Raw genomic sequence first — 21,026 nt, 5'->3', positions numbered from 1 at the left:
GCCTCCTCGCCTGTCAGGGACGGACCACAGCAGAGCCATGATTAATGTCCCACCTCTCACCCCCCACTGTGAATTAGAGACCGTGGGTCGAAACTATTTTTCTTGGTGAGCAGGAGCACGCTTGTGGCTAAAAAACGGGGCAAACACTGTTTATCATCTGCCTGACGACAGCCCTCCTCGGGGCGAATTAACCACGCGGCCGTATCGACTGGCACGGGCCGGGAGTCAGTGCCCCTTCACTTTGATTAATCTGCCCGTGTTCCTGTTCCAACTCTATCAAAGTAATCTAAGTGAAGACACACAGCATTGATCTGTAAACACAGCACAGGCCTGCACACACACACACACACACACACACACACACACACACACACACACACAGGAAGAGAGACCACAGTTTCTTGCATGAGTTTAAAATCAGCAAACACCTTTTTAAGAGTGGAAAATGTCACGTGTGTTTATTCTTAAACGTGTGTTTCATATGTGACATGTCAAGTTTCATATATAAAGGTTTTAATATCCAGCTTCGTTCAGTATAATGAAATAATCTTATTTCAGAAATGAAGCCAAATATATACGAACGCTGCCATCTTGTGCCGATGGCGTAATTCTAGCTGATTTTCATCTTAATATTTGACAGTTTATATCTAAAGGCTCTATAATTGAAAACCAAACTTTTCTGCTGTGTCTGTTTTTACAGTATAGTCACAAACAGGAAGTGGCTGTGGACGGTTTGTAATTAACTTAAAGTAAATAAAGTTGTTTCTTCGCGATGGCTCAGGACTCGAGGAGCACTCGAACGAGACATTTCTGCTGAGCTGCCAAGCAATTTATTTCAGAATAAAAACTGTCAAATGTTCCATAAAACCAATTACACACAAAGTTGTCATTATAGGTTTTAAAAATCAAGCCAATAAACATTGTTAAAGCAAGTAACGTCCACTAAAGCACATTTATTTACATTTTGTGCATGAATGCAAATAGTAAGTTTAATCAAATAATTAGAAAATGTAAATACTTTATGAATAATTTTAATTGTATGGCTCTATCATGAACTTATGATAAAATACAGATGTTTAATAGTATTGTAAACTCCTAAAAAATATTGTTAAAGTAAGAAACTTCTTCTTAAGCTTATTTATTTTACATTTTGGACACGAATGCCAAAAGGTATTTTAAATAAATCATGAATAATTTACTTTCTATGGCTTTTTAATGTATTTACGATCAAATTCAAATGTTTTATTTTTAACATAAACACAAAATTACACCATGTCACGTGTCTGTGACGACTTCCGCCTGCGACGTCAGAGCTCGGATCCAAGATGGCGCTGTCCTGTGCGCGAACCGTGGGAGCGTTTCTGGGGAAATGTGGAAACTGCGGCTCCACGGTGTCGTCGCAGCTGAGTCGGAAGGTGAAACTTGGTTTTATCGATGAAAAGCAAAAATAAAATAATAGATTTAAAACGACGACGGAGCCAAAACCCCCGCGTCCTTGAGCTAGCATCCGGCTGTTAGCCGAAACTAGCTTGACTAATATTAAGAATTAGCATCTAGCAACGTCGCAATCAGTGTTATTATAATGTTAAAGAGTTAAATATGTTTTAATATAAACTATTAAACCCTCAACAACAGTTCGGCTTTAGTGTTATTGTTGTGGTTGCTCCGGACACGAAGCTAAATGTGTGTGCTTCATGCTAACAACGCTGAAGCTAACTGTGTGTGCTTCATGCTAACAACACTGTGTGTGTGTGCTTCATGCTAACAACACTGAAGCTGTCTGTGCTGTGTGTCCTTCATGCTAACAACACTGTGTGTGTGTGCTTCATGCTAACAACACTGAAGCTGTCTGTGCTGTGTGTCCTTCATGCTAACAACACTGAAGCTGTCTGTGCTTCATGCTAACAACACTGAAACTGTCTGTGCTTCATGCTAACAACACTGAAACTGTCTGTGCTTCATGCTAACAACACTGAAACTGTCTGTGCTTCATGCTAACAACACTGAAGTTGTCTGCTTCATGCTAACAACACTGAAGCTAACTGCACTGGAGCTAGCTCTCTGTGCTTCATGCTAACAGCACTGAAGTTAACTCTCTGTGCTTCGTGCTAACAACCCTTCCTCCTCCTCTGCAGGTCCCGATCAGACACCTCAGCTGCAGCTCCCCTCTCCTCAGGAAGAACCTGGCGGCCGCGGGGCCTCAGAAGTTCACCGCCGAGTTCATCGAGAAGCAGGTGGAGGAGTTCAACATCGGGAAACGTCACCTGGCGAACATGATGGGAGAAGACCCGGAGAACTTCTGCCAGGAGGACGTGGACGTAAGAGTCACGTGTTAGTGATGCTTCCGCTGGTTTCTGCTGCTCTGATTGGCTGGGAGAGTTATTTAATGTCAAAGTTTATTCGTGTTAACTGTTAATTTATCTCAACACTGGGAGCTGCACTGTCCCATTCATCAGTTACACCCTCAGACGTAGGCAGTGGCGAGACGTCCTCAAACCGAGAGGAGGCTGTTGTCATGACGATCCACTTTGAGCCGCTGGTTACTGCTGCGACTGTCGATCAATATCCACATCAGCTCCGTCTGCAGCTTCATGTTTTTACCAGATTCCTGTAAATCAAACAGCAGCTTGATATCTTCTTACACTTGACTTCAACATTCAGGTTCGAGACTTCGTTGGTGCTTTGACAATAAGAAGTGTTTATGCTGACGCAGCGTCTAAACAGCATTTTGTGATTTACATAATTCTACTGACTGATTCCACGTAATTCGAGCTCCTCAGCGGTTTTTGTTGACAGACGGGAGAATGTGTCAAAGTTAGTTTTCGCAGCAGTTCAGTGTTTATCCTCTCAACGTGTCTACAAACATTTCACAGTGATAAACACAGCTACACACAGGGAGCTGGTACAGTTACACACTTTGATTGTGTGTGTGTGTCCACGTCCACTTAAACAAGACAAGGACTCAAATCCACAAGAAAATCTGCATCTTAAATATTGATCAGCTTTGAAAGTGTTTTGTTTTAACCCTCTGGAAACTGACTTCCTGCAGGAGGTTGTTTTTGCATGATCCTGTTTACATCAATCGACAATAAAATAAACAAAATGTTGGTATATTAAGCTAAATTTAATTAAAAGAAACAGAATTTCAGCACTTTTATCATTTATTATGATTTATTGACTTCAATAACCTTTTAGTTTAGGTTGAACAGATTAAAAAGATATGAAGCATTTAAAGAAATGACCATTTCTGCTGAGTTCAAATCGTTCAAGCTCTGCTCTTCACATCATCTCCCCACCCCCCACCCCCCCAGCAGCAGGGAGCCGGTGGCACCTCTGGCTAATCCGCCACGTCGGGGATATTAGCATCACCCGCGTTATTTCAGGTTTTTGGCAATAACTGACTCGTCCCTGCTCCGACCACTTAGCTTGATTTCCCTCGCTCGTTCCCCGGTGTCCCTCACGTGTAATGAAGAGAGCTGTTAGCGCCCGGCTGTGAAAGCCAAAGCGACGGCGAACAGCCCGAACCTGGACGTGTGCAGGGAAAGAGGAAAATGTGGGAGGACTGGCGAGATGCGTAACGGGGCAGCTGATGAATCCCTCCGCCGTGGTTTGGAGTCCAGACTCCTCAGGTGTGACGCTGACGAACGACCGGGGAAAATCAAAGAGAGGCTTTCGAGCGATGAGGGAATTGAACTCTGGATGTTTGCCACAGTCGCACAAAAGACCCACAAATAATAACAAATATCTTTTCATACGAGTTATATTCAGCTTCTCTTTGAATCAGTTCTGAATCTGATCATTTTACTGATGAAATATATCCAGTGTTTTTTATTTTCCCCTAAAAACAACAAGAGGATTTTCATTTCAAACTGAACATTTTTGGGTTTGGTGAGAAATTTGAAAACCTCCAAACTGAGCCTAGAGAGCCGACACAGTAAAAGAGCACGTTCTGAATTTAGTATGATTCTCTGTGTCGATGAAATTTGTAAAATCGGACTTCCTCCTGCTCGGTTGTACGAGTGTCGCTCTCCCTCTTCCTCTCCTCCGTCACTCTCTCTTTGCCCCTCGGGGAATCACTTCCATCTTTTCCCGAGGCTCGGTGAAGCACAGGTGTGTCTTCATCTGTTCCTCTCGGCCTGTCTTTCCCTTTCTCTCTTTTCTTTTCACCCTTTAACTTCTCCTCAATTGTCTTCCTCTTCCTGCCTCTCTCTCACACACACACAGACACACACACACACACACACACACAGGTTTATTCAGTCCTTCTCTTCCTGCTCTCCGTCGTTTTGACAACCTTAAGGCAGCAACCTGCTCGCTCTGTGCAGCACCTGCTGCCTCACTAATTGAACCGACAGAGAGAAGGAAGAAATGAAAGAGGAAGAGGAGGAGGAGGAGAGGAGCGATGGTGGGATGGAGGAAGGAGAGAGATGAACAGACTGTCTTGATGAGTGTGGCGGGGCCAGCACACTTCCTGTCTCCCTCTCCTCTCTCACACACACACTGCAGTGCCATCTGTAGCCCTGCTAATAACACACACACACACACACACACACACACACACACACACACACACACGGAGCAGAGATGAACTCGCTCTGAACTGTTGGACGTCCACTTCGTCCTCTGCTCACTGTCAACAAAGCCAGAAACTTGTGCCTTTTTTCTGCTTGTTTTCTCCTCCAACTCCACAGCAACACACACACACACACACTCTCACTATCACACACTCTCACGGACACACACATCACACTCGCCTTTCCTTGAACCCGCGAGCAGCAGCTCGTTGCGTCGTCTTCTGTCACTCTCGCTCTCGCCCGTAGTTGTGACCTCTGTTGTTCGGACGTTGTCTCGATGCGTCATCTCTCAAACGGCCTTTTCTTCTTCTTCTGCTGTTTCTGAATGTGTTTCCTCTCTCGCCCACAGAGGAGCATCGCCTACCTCTTCCCCTCGGGCCTGTTTGAGAAGAAAGCTCAGCCCCTCATGAAGGTACGATGGTTCTTTATTAAATAATCACAGCTTGTTGTCTACGCTCATATTTACCTGCTGATATGAAACCACATATTTAAATAACTTCAGGTTTGATTCTTCACTCTTTTATTTTCCAGCATCCAGATGAAATCTTTCCGCGGCAGAGAGGTAAGTAACGTGTGTATCAGTCGTAGTAGTAAGTGAGTACATGTTGTGTAGAAGTACTCTCAGCTGATCCTGTGTTCACAGCCGTGCAGTGGGGGACAGACGGTCGGCCTTTCCACTTCCTCTTCTACACCGGGAAACAGTCGTACTACTCCCTGATGCATGTGAGTACTTCAGGTGTGAGGTGGAGGTGAATCTTCATCCAGCTCCTCACCTCCTCTTCTCTCCTGCCTCCTGCACCCGAGGGTCATGTGTGATTCAGAGGGAGAGAGTTGAGAGAAGGTAGCAAGGCCCCCGGGGGGGGTGGGGGGGGGGACGTCCGACCCTCTTCTTACACACGGCTGAATGAAGCCGGGGTGAAAGAGAGGTGGGAGATTAGAGGAGGAGGAGGAGGAGGAGTCAGGTGATGAAGGGGTCAGAGCTCTTTTTCAAGTCACTTCAGAAGAACTTGTTTACATTTTTCTTTATTACTTTGTGTGTGTGAATCAAACTTTTAGTTCAGAGTTTATTTCCTCCGACACTTTCTTCTCTGTGACTTGAAATCGTTAAAAAGTGATCAACTTTACAAAGGTGAGAAATCAGTTCATAAATATAAATGAGTAACAAAAAAAACTTGGGGACAAAGGGAAACGTTTCAAAAACATGTTTGAGGAGTGACACGTCTTTGTCCCACCACCGGGAGCAGCTCCTCCACGGGGATTTGGAGGGAGAGGGGTGGGGGGGCTGAGGAGGAGGAGGAGGAGGAGGCCGCCACGCCCTTCACACTGCTCGCCACCTCCGAGCGACCCTCTTCCTCCCTCTTCCTCCCTCTTCACACTCAGCTCTTTGCTTCCTGGTTTACAGACGTGTCAACGATAAGAGCTGAAGCACAAAGACCTGAAAATTAGATCGAGCTCACACTTCTTACACACACACACACAGACACACACAGACACACACTCTGTGCCCTGCAGCCACACTCTGCACCCCCTGCTGTTGGTTTAAATGGGGATGTCAGCCATGTCTGCTCGATCCTCCCCGTCTTGTGTCGATCTCTTTTTGTAACTGTAACTCTCTCTCTCTCACGTCGGGAGCGTTGCCAGGAGGGGGCAGTGGCGTGTAAACCAGGCTCGCCGGTCGGCTGCTCTCGGGTTCAGCCGGCGTCGGTACATTAACCCGCTCGCTGCTCCACCGAGCCCTTTATGGACACGGCCGCGGGGGAACCTGCACACGACACCCCCTTCGCTCTCACTTCCTGTGCACAGGAAGTAAACACTCACTCCTCGTCGTCGTTGCATTTTCAATCCTTCATCCTTCAAATTAAAATTTCCCCGCCGCTCTGAACCCGGCCGTGCGTGTAGAGAGCGCGTCGGGAACAGAAGCAGCGGCGCTCTAGCTTTCTGTCTCCGTAACAGCCTCGACTTAAACGTACCCAGATACCGGCCCTCGCCTTTTCACGCAGCCAATCCATGCGAATTATTCCTCGCCATTGTCGGACCCAGTGTTTGCAAACGTGTAACGCAAGCTTCTTATCCGAGGCCGCGTCCGACTCCTCCAACTCCTCCCTTCTGGGTTTTTTTTCTGATTTTCTATTACATATTTTGCAGAGAAAATTGGTTTTTGCTTGATGTTTGCTTTATTCTGTGCCCTCCTCCTCCTCCCCCCCCCCCCCCCCCCCCCCCCCCCCCTGCTGCTGCCGTACCCCTGTGTCGCTGGTCGGAGTGGCAGCGGATTAGCCACACTCTATCAAGAGGGAATTAAACAAACATCTGGTGAATAATTGACAGGGAAATGAGTTCTCACCCAGGCGCGGGGCGGCTGTGGTGGGGGTGGGGGTGGGGGGTGGGGGGGGTGCGCCTCGGGGACGTGAGCGGCATGCTCGGCTCGTTCACTGAGCTCAGATCTGAGACGCCCTCTGATTGATTCAGTTAGGAAAAAGCAGAAAATGTTCAGAGTCCGATTGTTTTCAGTGAGTTTGGATCTAATGAAATGTGAAGAGAGAAGAGATTCAGCCTGAAATGATACGAGACAAAGAAACGTCTCAGTGGGAGAAGCCGGAGACGTTTGGAATTAGAAACGTATTCGTGTGGAGTTCAGGTGACGCCGCTGCACCGAAGCTCCGACTCTCGAAAGCTTAAAGTCATCAAACCATTTCTCTGTCATCGTTAAAGTTATTGTTGTTTATCTTGGCTTTTAGGAAACGTACGAAAAGATCCAGAACTTAGAGAAATACCAAGATCGTCTGAGAGCCAAAGGCCTTTTCTCCCAGGACGCCAAGAGGATGTAAGATTCTGATCATCAGCTTTTATTTGATCTGTGTTTTATGTGAAGTAGAAATTATCTTTTATTCAATATTTAGTTTAGAAAGTCGTCCGTTCTGAACCTCTGTGTTTGTCGGGCTCAGCTCTTTAGGAACCAGCCGCTGGCTCACGAAGGAGGAGGTGGACGTTCTGCTGGTGGAAACCATCTCCGCTCACGATGTAAGAGACAACGTTTCCCTCCCTCCGTCCCCCACTCTTCTTCTTCTCCTCTTTATCTAACCGCGTCCTCCTCTTCAGTACAATCGCTTCATCCAGCTGATGGAGCGGCTGCTGTCCGTCCCTTACTGCGCCGTGGAGGAGGAGTTTGTCCTGCGGTACCGCCGGCTACTGGAGGCCCAGTCCAGGAAGCAAATCGTGCCACCGCTGGAGAAGGATGACCGAGGCGTGGCGTTCAGCACGTCAGAGGGTAGACGCACGTTTTTAGGGTTGTTTGAATGGTGCATATGAAGTTTTCCATAAACGTCTGAGTAACTTTGAGTGTGTGTGTGTGTGTCCTCAGGTCGCAGGAAGACGTCGACCTCCTCAGTCGTCCTCCGAGACTGCGGCTCCGGACGCGTCACCGTCAACGGGCGGGATTACCTCCACTTCTTCTCCGTGCTACAGGACAGGTAGGAGAGTGTCAGACACACAAACCGTTTCCACGCGGGCGCGCTCGTCCGCCGCCTCCTGCACAGACGCCGTTTCCCTTAAAAATGCACAACGCGATGTGTTCCACTCCCCCTCTGCCCCGAAAAATTAAAAAGCAGCTTTTTCACTCTTCACAGCATCGCCTGGTTTTCTTATTTATCTCTTTGTAGTAAGTTAATTACACAGTTGAGTGATCGTGTGTGTGTGTGAGTGTGTTAGTGTGAGAGTGTGTGAGTGTGTTAGTGTGAGAGTGTGTGTGTGAGTGTCCGGAGCTGGTGTTGTCACGCAGTGTGAGGACGGGCTGTAATTGGAGCAGAGAGGTGACAATTGACTTTGTCAGCAGCCAACGGCCATTCAGCCTGAGACGCCATCCAGAACACAGACACTTCTCTCTCTCTCACACACACACACACACACACACACACACACACACACACACACACACACACACACACACACACACACACGTGCACGGCCTTATCCTTTTCCTGCTGAGTCAGACGTTGCTCAGTAATGTGCGGAGGTGAGATTGTTAGAGGAGCTTTGCAGGATCCTCGTCTGCAAACTCAGCCAATCAGACGTGAAGAGAGCGACGCCGCCGCTGTTGATATCTGTTCAATAACACACACTCCTGCTCTGCCCATTCAACCACGCTCTTTCTCCTGGCGCTTTATCTCCTGGTCATTTTCTCCTTCCCTCACCTCGCCGCCTTCAGGGAGCAGCTGATGTTCCCGCTCCAGTTCACGGGCATGCTGGGACGCTTCGACCTGGAGTGCACCGTGAGCGGCGGCGGCCGGTCCGGCCAGGCGGGGGCGCTGCGGCTCGCCGTCTCCAGGGCTCTGCTCAGCTTCCTGTCCGAGGGCGACGTGGAGACCATGAGACAAGGTGGAGCATCGCGTTTTACTGTTTTACACATTTCAGATCATTTAAGTTAATTTAAATCAACACAATGTAACTTTTTATTTTAAAATGATTTAAAATGAGTTTGTTCTTTAGTGAATAGAGAGAATGTTTCCTCTTTCATTCCCACTCCTCCTTTCGTCTCCTTCCTCCCTCTTCTTTCTTCCTCCTTTATTCTTCTTCCCTTTCCCTCATTTGTTTTACTTCTTCTCCTCCTCCTCCTTCCTCCTCTTCCTCCTGACATGATCTCAAGAGGCTGAAATAAATCTAATAAATAAAATAATAATAATAATCTCCTCTTCCTTCCTCCCTCATCCTGTTTCCAGCCGGCCTGCTGACCCCTGACCCCAGGGTGAGGGAGAGGAAGAAGCCGGGACAGGAGGGAGCGAGAAAGAAATTCACCTGGAAGAAACGCTGAGGAAGAGGAGGAGGAGGAGGAGGAAGATTGAACCTGAACTCTAATAAGAAACATTCACTCTGACGTCCGGTGTTAACGTGACCTTGTGTGAACTCCTCAGTTTTTATTTAACCTCCTGAAACGACCACGAGCAGAACGTCCTCACACGTCCTCACTCTGCCGCCATGTTTAAGATGCAGCCAACGCTCAACTGGCTGCAGTGTGCTCCTTCGGCCACCAGATGGCAGCCTTTGTCAAGGAATGAAGAAGCTGAAGGAATAAATGAATAAATTAAGTTTTTCATATAAAAACGTGTTTTCTCTCTGTGTTGTTTGTAATTATAATATATTCAGTATGTGACATGTTTCATTAACACTTCCTGTTGTAATCTAGATCAACTTTCTTGATTAAAGAATTTTAGGCTCAATTAAAAATGTATTTTAATGCATGAATGTTTTTTTAATCTCGAGGAATCAAGAGATTTAACATCAGTTCTTTTAATGTTCAGTTTTCTAACAAAGGGTCAGAAATACAGTTTCTTTTATTCCATGTATTCCTCTCTTCTGCCTACATTACCCACAATGCATCACAGGCCATATTTGATCTTGGTCCCTTGGCATCATTTTTAATAATTGACTTAATCAATTTATCTTTTAATCATTTATTCACTGAGGAATCAAAACAACACTGGAAACACCAATGAGCCTCAGATGGAGGAGCGTCGCAGTTTAAACTTTATTTCAGAGAAGTTTTTGATACAAATATTGTTTAAATCCTGGGAAGGAAACTTGAATGATGTTTTTCCTGCTGGTTATTGAGACTTGAATACTACTTGTCTATAGAACATGAGTCCAGGTCTGAAAAGTGATTTATTTGTGATGAACTTTCAAAAACCTGCAAAAATACAGATTTACTATTAGTTGCAATGACCAGTTTTAGCCACGAGGTGTCGCCAAAGCAGCACAAACAGCCCAGGTGAGTGTCACCTGCTGCTTCGCTCATCAACACCAGTGATTGATTGTTGTGATTGATCCTGAATCATCGATGTGATCGTTGATCGCTTCATCCATCAGCTGCAGCTGGGATCAGTGTGCGGGGCTGGGACACGTGTGCGTGATGTGCGGTGCAGGGGGGCGGAGTCTGCGGGTTTACACCGGCTGACGGTGCAGACTCGGCGGATCATTCCTGACTCCTCCGCCGCTGATCACCTGCTACGCACCGAGGAGAAGCGGCTGCAGCCCGGACACACCGCTCATGGAGGTGCTGCCGGCCGCGGGGCTGCCGGAGCTGGACTGTAACAGCAACTGTCTGCCGGCGGAGCTGGAGGTGAGGAAGCTGCAGCAGCTGGTCCGGAGGCTGGAGCTGCAGAACGAGCAGCTGCGGGCGAGCGGCTGCTCCGGCGGCCCGTCCCCGGGCTTCGGGCTCGGGAGCTCCGGGGCGTTCCGCCTGCACGGCCCGCTGCTCGCCCTGCGGTGCCTCCCGTCCGCCGGGTCGCTCTCGCCCCCGGAGGAGCCTTTCGAATACTTCCAGCCGCACGGAGCCGGGGACGGAGCCTCAGAACCGGGGGAGGACGAAGCGGAGCCGTCGGTGCTGGACGAGCTGGAGCTGCTGGACCTGGAGGTTCTGTGCTGCCCGGAGGAGGAGGAGACGTGGTGAGTGTTCGAACCCCCAACCTGTTGTTCCTGCAGGAGGGTGGTGCTGCACGCTCCTGCTGCACATCTGCACCGCACACACACATCTGGAGGACAATGAGGAAGATGTTTTCAGGCCTGAACCAAAGTGTGTGTCTGTGTGTCTGCCTGTGTGTGTTTCTGTGTGTGTGTGTGTGTGTGTGTGTGTGTGTCAGGCTGATACAGGCCTCAGTTTCTTCTATATACTCTCAGCCTTTTATTCTCTGTGCAGATGTTACAACACATCTGGCTGATTTTGTCAGACTTTACTGTTAAAATCAGTTTGTATGAGTAGATTCAGTTTATTATCATAAATCAAATGTAGCAGTGAAGGTGGAAACCAATTAACTGATTCACAACATAAACTTACTATTCTCTTACCCGGTGGGGGGGGGGAATGTATGATTGTTCAGAGTCAGGGGCCATCAAGGGGCCACAGTTTACACAGAGGGGCCAATTATACGTGCAACAGTCTTTCCTTTGTTTACTGTCGGCTCTCCAGCTCTGAGGAAAACAACACATTCAAAACCTCAGATTTATTGTTGTGGTCTTGAATGTTTTTGTCTTGAAAGTTTCCTGCCAGACGTCAGAAAACTAACGTCTGAGTTTGTGTTTATACCGAATTAAACTGATGTCAGCTTGTTTATCTTGTTGAGAAAGAGAAGTCCTTCAACTGGAGCTATTCAACTTTTCCAGATCCATCAACCGTCAGTCTAACGTTTAATAAACCACTGATTTCATCTTTAAACTCATGAACAGATTCTGCGTCTTCATCTTTTATTTGCAGGGACGTGTCCAGTCGTCACACGTCTCCTCCCCGAGTGCAGGAGTGTGAGTTGTGTGTTTGTCGGCTCACCTGATGTCAGGGAAGGTTTTCATCTATAATTCAGCTGCTCCATGTTGCTGCAGAGTAAAAACCAGGAGGAGGATGAAGAGGAGGAGGAGGAGTTCTGTCAGAATAATCTGATGCACTTCATCTGAGCAGAGCCGCTCCTCTTCCTCATCCCCTCCAGCCTGAGAGAGATTCATGTCGTCTTCCTCTGGGTTAGATTATTCTAATGCTCTGTTTGCTGGTGTCGTCCACAGTTCATATGAAACTCTGCAGCTTCACTGGGAAGTTTTGTACAAACATTCCTCCTCTCTCGTTCATCTGGTCACGAAGCGGCTGCAGAATCAGAATCAGACGTTCTAACTGTCTGAGTTCCTCCCTGCAGGTTGTACGCGTCGTCGAAGGCCGTGGAGCTCGGAGACGACTCCCTCACTCCTCTGCAGTGGTGCCGGCACGTTCTGGACCGACCCAAGTCCGAGGTGGAGGCCGCCCGACGGTCGCTGTCGCTGCGACTGGAGCAAGGTACGAGTTCAGTGTGAGAGAAGTACAGTCACCTCAGATTCTTCAGGTTCAGATGGTTCCTGGGACCGGTTTCCCTGGTGTCAGATCGGAGCTGCATGATTCTGGAAAATGTTCTAACTTAGAATTCCGACATGTTTCCAGGGGGCTGCAGGAAAAGTTCTGGGAACATCTGGAGTATCTGACATTTGTGTTCTCACATTCAGCTCCTCTGGATCATTCCAGGAACATATCCAGACTCGAGTTCATGTCTGAAAACGTCTCCAGAGATTTGTTTCCCTCGTTGGATCGACTTCCTCACAACAATGTGACTAATGAGGATGAGCAGGACGATAATCTGACCTCGGAGCTCTAAGCAGATCAGGTGGAGGTCAGCTGACCTGCGGCTGCTCCCATTAATTACACAAAACATCTCCGAGCAGCCGGAAGCAGAAGAAACCAGACAAATGTTCTCATCAGCTGACTCGGAGTCGCTGAAGAACCCAGACGAGAGGAAATCGATGTCGGTGTCGAGGCCGTGTCTCTTCGCTTGAGTTCAGCGTTGTCATGGTTACATCATGAGCCTGAATCGACGGTTTAAAAATAGGATTCTTGGGATGTCGCAAGATTATTGACAACAAACGTGGAAAAAAGGCGATCAGGGTTATTGATCCAGATGTCAACACACCTCTGTAGACTGTGTGTGTGTGTGTGTGTGTGTGTGTGTGTGTGTGTGTGTGTGTGTGTGTGTGTGTGTGTGTGTGTGTGTGTGTGTGTGTGTGTGTGTGTGTGTGTGTGTGTGTGTGTGTGTGTGTGTGTGTGTGTGTGTGTGTGTGTGTGTGTGTGTGTGTGTGTGTGTGGAGGCCTTCACGTGAATGGAGGCGTTGGCTCCCACGGCCTCAGCTTAACACCCTGAAGCCTTTAATGAGCTGGACTCTCCTGTGTGTGTGTGTGTGTGTCAGGTTATTTTCAGAGGGAATGAGTTTCTGTGTGAGTTGTGTAACTGATTGTTGTCTCATGAGGTGAAGGCTGAATAAGTGTGAAACCCACTGTTGGTAGTTTTCGAGTTTCTTCTCCACTCGACTTCTTCCCCTGATCTTCACTTGTGACTCTGAAGTTCCTTCGTCTCCGTCGTACTTGACAAAGATCTTAAATTTGATTGATCGTGAGATTCCAGATCGTCTGGTCCGAAGCTGCTCCAGTAGAGTGAAGAAGCTGCAGACTGGGTCAGTCTCTGCTGGTATCTGGGTCACAGCCGTCGACCTTCGACCTCTCAGTCGTCTGAAGTGACTCCAGCTGTGCGGCTCGTCGCTCGGCCAGCGCATCGTCACGTAAAGCTGAGGAGGGCTCCTCCCACCAGCTCGGCCCTCCGTCTCCCACCGCCTCCCCGCTGCCTCCCGCCTCCCGAGGTTCAGTACAGTGAGGATGGAGAGCTGTTGCCACGGAAACGGTTTACATGAAAGGAATGCATCCCCCCTTTCATAGCTTAGTGTCTTTTATTCACATCGACAGGTATCGAGAGAAACCCTCCTCCTCCTACACACACACACACACACACACACACAGTTTAATATGAAAAGCACAACGCTGCACATCTGTATTCATCCTGGTTTTCATCACATCAAACCAGTCAAAGTTTCCGCTCTGCTTCTATGAATAGAAACCGAGGTGTGTGTGTGTGTGTGTGTGTGTGTGTGTGTGTGTGTGTGTGTGTGTGTGTGTGTGTGTGTGTGTGTGTGTGTGTGTGTGTGTGTGTGTGTGTGTGTGTGTGTGTGTGTGTGTGTGTGTGTGTGTGTGTGTGTGTGTGTGTGTGTGTGTGTGTGTGTGGCTGCCGTGTGTGAGCGGCTCTGTTGTGTTGAAAACGTCTTTGTCCTCCGTGCTGAAACACGATGAATAGAGCAGTTAGTGACAGACACAGAGAGGTGGTGAGGTAACTGCTCAACAAGATGCTTCTGTGTGTGTGAGAGAGTGTGTGTGTGTGTGTGTGTGTGTACACGTTGTGTGGATGTGTGTGTTACATCTGTGGCGTCTTTGTTGTTTTTGCGAGTGTCATCTTCAGCTTCGTCGCCATGTTTAATATTTTCCCTTTTTTAACTGAACCTCTATAATATTGTATATTATAGTGTGACCATGATTTTAGTATTTTAATATGAACTCCTCTTGTTCCCTCGTCAGTCTCTAGGTGGCGTAGCAGCTTGTCCAGCCCCTCCCACTCCTCCCCAGGCCCTCCCCTCAGTCGAGTGGCCGGCGTGTCTCCCATCAGAGCCCCCCCCTGCTCCACGCCCCTGTCGTCTAATCGCCACGGTAACCACGCATCTCTAACACCAGAGGATAAAAGTTTATAATAATAACATGTAAGAATCTTTGTTATTTATGTTCCAAAGTGCTTCCTCCCTCCTCCCTCTCCTCCTCAGCTCCTTCCCTCTCCTCCCCGCTCCACCATGTTCTCCATCGGACGCTGAGTCCCGTGGGGAAGGAGTTCTCTCCCCTCGCTGAGCGCACCCCCACCTTCGTCCCTCATCTGGCCAATTCAAGTAAGACGCAGCGCTGGTTTCTCACATTTAAATATGAACCTTCAACTTCATTTTGAGGAGTCGTTGTTGTGTCGTGTTCGAGGTTGAACATGTGACGGATTCATGTGAATTATTAGTGATGGAAACAACGACACAGATCCAGACTCATCAGAGGGCGAAGCTGCAGGGGGGGGGGGGGAGAGAGCGCCTCAGGGGTCATTGGTGGATTTTAGCCTCAGGTTTATTTCCATAACACAATTCCCACAATTCTCTCTGTTTGATTCTTTGTACAAACTTTCATGTGTATAAATGAATCACTTGTATATCACCTGTAGGATATTATTTAGAAACACTGTTGTTACCATAACTCAAACAGACTCTATAACTGTTTCTAGTTTTTAGATATTTAAATAGATAACTTCAGACGTCAGTGTTTATAGGTTTAAGACCCAGGGACTGTTCTTTTCTGTGGAAGTTTATATGCGAGACTTGAAGTGAAGAAATACGTTTGTCACTTTTAGTTGAGGTCAAAAGAAAAGACCTGAGACAGAAGAGAAGCTTTAGACCTGAGGCAGACGTCATTAGAATCATACGACTGATGGAAGGATTATTTTAGATCTGAGGAGGGATCAGTAAGTGAGAAGAAGCTGGAGAAACCTCTCCGTTAATATCTCTGCTGCTTAATGAGCTTAATAATTCTCACCCTCCGTTAGTCTGAATCCTCCATCGTGACGTAGACGACACCCTGAAGCCTCCAGGTGATTTTCTCTTTCCTGGAACATGAGTCAAACAGTTTTTCTTTGTCTCTTTTACACTGAAGTCCTGAGATGCGCGGCGCTCAGTCCCCAGTCGTCCATGGACAGTGACCTCGGTGCCTCGGAGGACGACTCCATCACTCTGCACGGATACAAACTGCACGACCTCACCGACGTGCAGGTCATGGCCCGGCTGCAGGAGGAGAGTGAGTCTCCTCAGATTCAAGTCTAAACACAAATACACATCTTTCTATTCTGTAGAATGAGTTTTAACAAACGCAGACACTTACCTGTGATACAAACACACATAAAGAAGTATTTAATGTTGTGTTGTTACTGTTGGTGTGCTTCTGTCACTTTACTTCTTCTCACCATGTGTCTCTATTGTTCCCTGCTTCTTTCTAATGTTTTAACATTTGGCTCCAGATCTCAGAGCTCATCGCTACTTCAGCTTCATTAACCCCAGGAGGTGATAAAGTGTGTGTGTGTCTGTGTGTGTGTCTGTGTGTGTGTTTGTGTTGCACGCCGGCCCTCACATCTCACTCCTGCAGGTCTAAGGCAGGACTACGCCAGCACGTCGTCCACCCTCGCCAACCGCCGCAGCCAGAGCTTCACCTTCCAGCTCAGCCAGCTCAGCGCCGGCCAAGACCTGGAGGAGGAAGACGAGGAGGACGACGAAGACTACGGCCTCCTGCCCCCGCCGCAGCCGCGCCTCACCCGCCTGCCGCACTCCCACACCTTCTCCAGCATGCGAGACTGGCGAAGAAGCACCACGTCCCTGTCCACCCCTCCTTCCACGCCCTCCACGCCGCCGCTCCCTTCCGCCGGGTTCGCCTTTCAGCCTCTGGCCCCGTCCCAGCTCCAGGGACTGGGAGCGGGCAGCTTCTGCACAGCCGAGCCTCACGGCTTCCGACCAGGATCAGGTAGAGTCCGTCTCACCAGCTGTTCCAGAAGCGGTCGACCAATCAGGTCGTTCCTGTGATTAGCACTAATGACTCATCTCTGTTTCTATGTTTACGTTCCCGTGTGTATTTGTTCATTTGTGTGCGTTGTTGTGGGGACACTTCATCGTGGTGTCCAGGAGAATTTGAGAGTAAGTCAACACAGTTTTTCTGCCCAATATTATTATTGAATATTAACCAATAAATAACAATAGATTAATTGTTTTAAATTTACGTTGTGCTCTTTAATGGTGCGTCTCCGCCCTGGACTGACCCACACTGATACTCTAACCTCTTAATAATAACTCTAAGCCTGTTGTACAACTGGACTTAAGGCGCTCAGACTGGTTTCCGTTCTGAGACCAGGACGAGGGAGGGTTTGATGGGATTAGAGGAAGTGACGGTGAAGATCAGCGCGGCTTCTTTAAAACGGACGTGAACGCACAACAAAACATGAACTCGTCTTTGTTATCCATCTTTAACCTCCGTGTTTCTGTGTCTGTGAAGATAAACTGCGGAGGAGCATGCCTAACCTTGTCAGAGCTCCCAGCATGCCGAGTGTGCCCATTCCGACCAATCCCAGCGCTTCCCCTTGTTTGCTTCGTAACAGCCTGAGTTTTGATTCGTCCAGCGGTCTGGCTCGCCTGCAGTCCTCCAGTAAGACGCCATTTCTCTTTTGCTTTTTAGAAATTTCAATTAAACTTTATTGAGAAGTTCTCTAACGTGTTAACCCCGCCCCCCCCTGCAGTCCCCTCCCCTGGCCAACTTCAAAACAGGGTCCAGAGCGTGGGGAATTTCTCCTCCTTGTCCCGGCAGCCGCTGAAGGCCACGGCGTACGTCAGCCCCACCATCAAGGGCTCGGCCTCCACCAGCCTCCAGCCTCCGAGCGGCAGCAGTGGGAGTAACAGCTGGAGTAACAGCGGGATCCCTCTGTTCAGCAAATCGGCCGCCGGAGGGGGCACGCCCACCTCCACGCCGGGCACTCCCCGCAGCAGCCTGCCCCGCCCCGCCTCCTTTGTGGGCGCCACGAGTTCCAACCCCCGCAGCAAGGTGGCGCAACCAGCACGAAGGTAAACAGTTCGTTCTGTACGTTTTGATTTGAAGTGAGTGATTTGAGTATAAACAGTTTGTGAATGTGACCCTTGTCGTTTCCCCTCAGTTTACTGACGCCTCCAAAGAGCTTGTCCACCCTCAGTGCCCTTCGTGACGGCACCTGGAGAGACGGCTGCTACTGATGGATGAGCCGGTGCAGTGGCGCCCCCCCCGCTGGTTGGGGTGACTCGCCACACCTCAACATCGTTTTCCATTTCCACACCGACTGGGTTTGACCAAAAAGTTAAAAAATGACCTTAAATCTGAGCTCCTGCATAGAAAAGATGTCGAGGGTCACGTGACCCGATCTGTTTTCCCATCCATTCGATTCTATGCAGAAGTTCTTCGGTGAAGACGGGTTGTTTTAATCTGGACCCGTCGACTGGTCCGTGCCAAGTGGGAGATGTTCCCAGTTGCTCTTGTGCAATAAACCTCTGACTGTAAGGGACCAGTAATACTAACCTGCTAAAGAGGGCTGCCAGTTTATATGAGAAGAGCCTCGCTGTATTTATTTATACACTTATTTTAACTATGGAGTGTTTGGACTAATCAGGTGCTTTCCCTCTGGCAACGAGAGCCAATGATGCTGCTAAAGTTGAATCAGTCCCACTTACTTTGGGCACACTTGGTGTCATTTTTACAAGGAAGACATTAAAGTATGTATTCGTGTACAAAGCTAATTCTTAATTGTGCTTAAACACACAATCACCTATATATGGTTGCAATATAATTTAATTTTAAATGTGGATTTTGACCAAATGATAACGTCTGATTGTCTCACCACGGTGTCGGAAGATGTTTTGTCTAACCACCTTCTATTGGGAAACGGTTCTGGTTGCACTTTGTATAAATTGATAAATTTACTGACGTGTTTTTGTTCTGTATCACTAATATTTGCACTTTTGTGAGATTTCAGTTACACTCTGCGTAATGTAGCACCTTTTGTTTATAATCTTTCACTTGTGATTTTTTAATTATTTTAAATTATCGTGGTACATTTTAAAACCCTGTGATACTTTTGTTACTGTAATGGACTGAATGAGTGAAACTTTTTAATAAAACACACTATAGACTACAGATGTCTTTTCCTCATCACTTTTTTTCTACTACTTCTGAATCATAATAAAAGTATTTTCCTGTGAAAGCAGAAACAGCTCCCAGGAATAAATACCAGCAATGAACTACTTTACAACCTGTACCAGCTTTTCTCACACATGCTCCCCTCTGTGTCCTTCTCTTCAACACCTGAGATTTAAGGTTGAGCAGCAGACGACTGTTAGAAAGACTCGTTTCAATTTGGTTCATTCAGCAAACTAACAAATCATCAGAATCAATGAATGAGCTCATGATGCAGGAACATCTGCAGGGCAACACATGTTAAACCATCACATCATGTGGATATTAAACATCTGGTTTATAGTTTGAGATAAACAAACTTCTCCCTGTGGATCCACCTGACTTGGTATAGTCCAAGCCCCCCTCTCCTTCTCCATATACACCATTGGACTCCTCTACTTCCGGTTTGCCAGTCGGTACTTCCGCATGGAGCCGGAGCTGCAGGATCCGGAGCCATAGATCCATCATGAGGTGAATACTGTTTAAAACATCAACACATTTATTACATCTTCTGTGTGTTGGACGTGTCGCTGCACATTCTTCATTGTTAACTTGTGTTTGAAAGGAAAACTCGTCTCGTTAGTTTCTAATGGGAATGCTAAGCTAAGCTAGCATCACAAGCTAACCTCACCTGGCACTTTTCTCTAAGAAAAGTATGAACATGTTACTTTAATAAATTCCAAATAAAATCCTGTGCCAATATTTTTTTAATAAAATGTATTCACTAGTGTTTTTCATCAAAATTGTATGAATTGTTTTCTTTACCATAGAATGGGCCTTTATATTTAAATACTTTATATTTAAATACTTTATATTTACATACTTTATATTTAAATACTTTATATCTAAACACTTTATATTTACTTACTTTATATTTAAATACTTTATAAGAGGCCGCCATGTTTTTTTACAGTAGCCCAGACTGGACAAACTAAACATCTTTTGAGTTTCTATGACAACTGAAGCTACCACACGTTCTGTCATGTTTGGAAGGGGAGGCTGCAATATGCAACTTCACCACTAGATGTCACTAAAGTCTACACATTGCATTGATAGTGTTTTATCACCCTACCAAACCCATAATATATATAATTTACCATCATAAATACCAATATATCTATAGATATAGACAATAATGATCATAATAAACATCACAGTTGACAAACTGAAGCAACAATTGTCTCCCTGACTTTCTGGTTTATTGTTTCTTCTGTTTCCATCAACAGAGCAAATCATTGAGACAGTTTTATATTAGTTCTTCTTTATGAGCAGAGAAGGACAAACACAAATCTGATGCAGATCAATGATGTGATATACGTCCTCACTGTGTTTGAACAATGCAGAAACATTATGTTGATTTGTGTTTGCTTGTAAAAGTAAAATTCAACTGTAACATTTGGATTTGAATTATATTCTAATTGTATGTGAGATTGTTAGATTATCTGAAGCATGAAAAGTCAGTTAATAATAATCTCAAATCAATGGTTTGTTATTTTAGGCAGCAGTTACAGAGAGGAGACCCCCACGGAGCCACCAGGAGCCGGAGCTGCTGCCGGGGGCCACCATGAGGTGACTATTGCATAAAATAGCATAACATTTATTAGATATTCTGTGTGTTCATGTGTTTCTGCAGCTTTTTCATTGTTAACATGTGTTGTTGAGGAAAACTCGTCTCATTAGTTTGTTTTGTTTGCTACTGTCATTAGCCAGAGATGGAGGTAGAGGGAGCCAGAGCTGCTGGAGCCGCCAGGAGCCGGAGCCCATGGACCCATCATTTGGTGACTACTGCTTAAAATATCAACACATTTATTGGATCTTCTGCGTGTTTGACGTGTCGCCGCAGCTTTTTCATTGTTAACATGTTAATAGTGGAAACTGCTGTGACTCATCAAACAATCAGAAGATCTAATCAATGGGTTGCTATTTCAGGTGGTAGTTACCGAGAGGAGACCCCACAAACCTTTTTTCTGTGTATGCGGTTTACAGATAATAATATTAAATAAATGTTTCAGTAAAATTCAGCCGGTTTCTGTGTTTCCTTCGATAACCACTTGTTCCTGATTCTCTGGAGGGCCGGGGGAGACACGGCCTCCCCCTGGTACTCACCCCCACCACCAGTGTCACCGTTACCAACACCCACATACAGACAGACACACACACCCGTTACCAACACCCACATACAGACACACAAACACACAGACACACACACCCGTTACCAACACCCACATACAGACAGACACACAGACAAACACACA

At 46.9% G+C, this 21,026-nt stretch overlaps 2 protein-coding genes and 1 long non-coding RNA gene across 4 annotated transcripts; all 3 read left to right on the top strand.

The window, feature by feature from the left end:
• The first annotated feature begins 1,291 nt into the window (after window positions 1-1,291).
• mrps9 (mitochondrial ribosomal protein S9) lies at window positions 1,292-9,668 on the top strand. Its single transcript, XM_034607410.1, has 11 exons — window positions 1,292-1,415; window positions 2,136-2,318; window positions 4,924-4,986; window positions 5,106-5,136; window positions 5,218-5,297; window positions 7,310-7,395; window positions 7,517-7,592; window positions 7,671-7,839; window positions 7,933-8,041; window positions 8,776-8,945; window positions 9,287-9,668. Exons 1-11 carry the CDS (start codon window positions 1,326-1,328, stop codon window positions 9,376-9,378), a joined length of 1,149 nt encoding a protein of 382 aa, XP_034463301.1. The 5' UTR covers window positions 1,292-1,325; the 3' UTR covers window positions 9,379-9,668.
• Window positions 9,669-10,443: 775 nt separating this feature from the next.
• LOC117774449 (SLAIN motif-containing protein 1-like) lies at window positions 10,444-18,730 on the top strand. 2 transcript variants are annotated; one of them, XM_034606889.1, is made up of 10 exons: window positions 10,444-11,009; window positions 12,242-12,378; window positions 14,530-14,658; window positions 14,769-14,888; window positions 15,688-15,828; window positions 16,174-16,545; window positions 16,704-16,715; window positions 17,071-17,220; window positions 17,312-17,633; window positions 17,723-18,730. In XM_034606889.1, exons 1-10 carry the CDS (start codon window positions 10,612-10,614, stop codon window positions 17,796-17,798), a joined length of 1,857 nt encoding a protein of 618 aa, XP_034462780.1. In that variant the 5' UTR covers window positions 10,444-10,611; the 3' UTR covers window positions 17,799-18,730. The 2 variants fall into 2 exon arrangements, with proteins under 2 accessions (XP_034462780.1, XP_034462789.1); XM_034606898.1 differs by lacking the exon at window positions 16,704-16,715.
• Window positions 18,731-19,128: 398 nt separating this feature from the next.
• On the top strand, window positions 19,129-20,751 carry LOC117775090. The gene is made up of 3 exons (XR_004616176.1): window positions 19,129-19,242; window positions 20,270-20,340; window positions 20,478-20,751. It is a non-coding gene; the product is annotated as an uncharacterized LOC117775090 (long non-coding RNA).
• The last annotated feature ends 275 nt before the right edge of the window (window positions 20,752-21,026 follow it).

Source organism: Hippoglossus hippoglossus, chromosome 2 (genome assembly GCF_009819705.1).
Source record: "Hippoglossus hippoglossus isolate fHipHip1 chromosome 2, fHipHip1.pri, whole genome shotgun sequence".
In the NCBI taxonomy this organism is placed as follows: Eukaryota; Metazoa; Chordata; class Actinopteri; order Pleuronectiformes; family Pleuronectidae; genus Hippoglossus; species Hippoglossus hippoglossus.
This window is presented reverse-complemented; position numbering and strand designations above follow the sequence as displayed.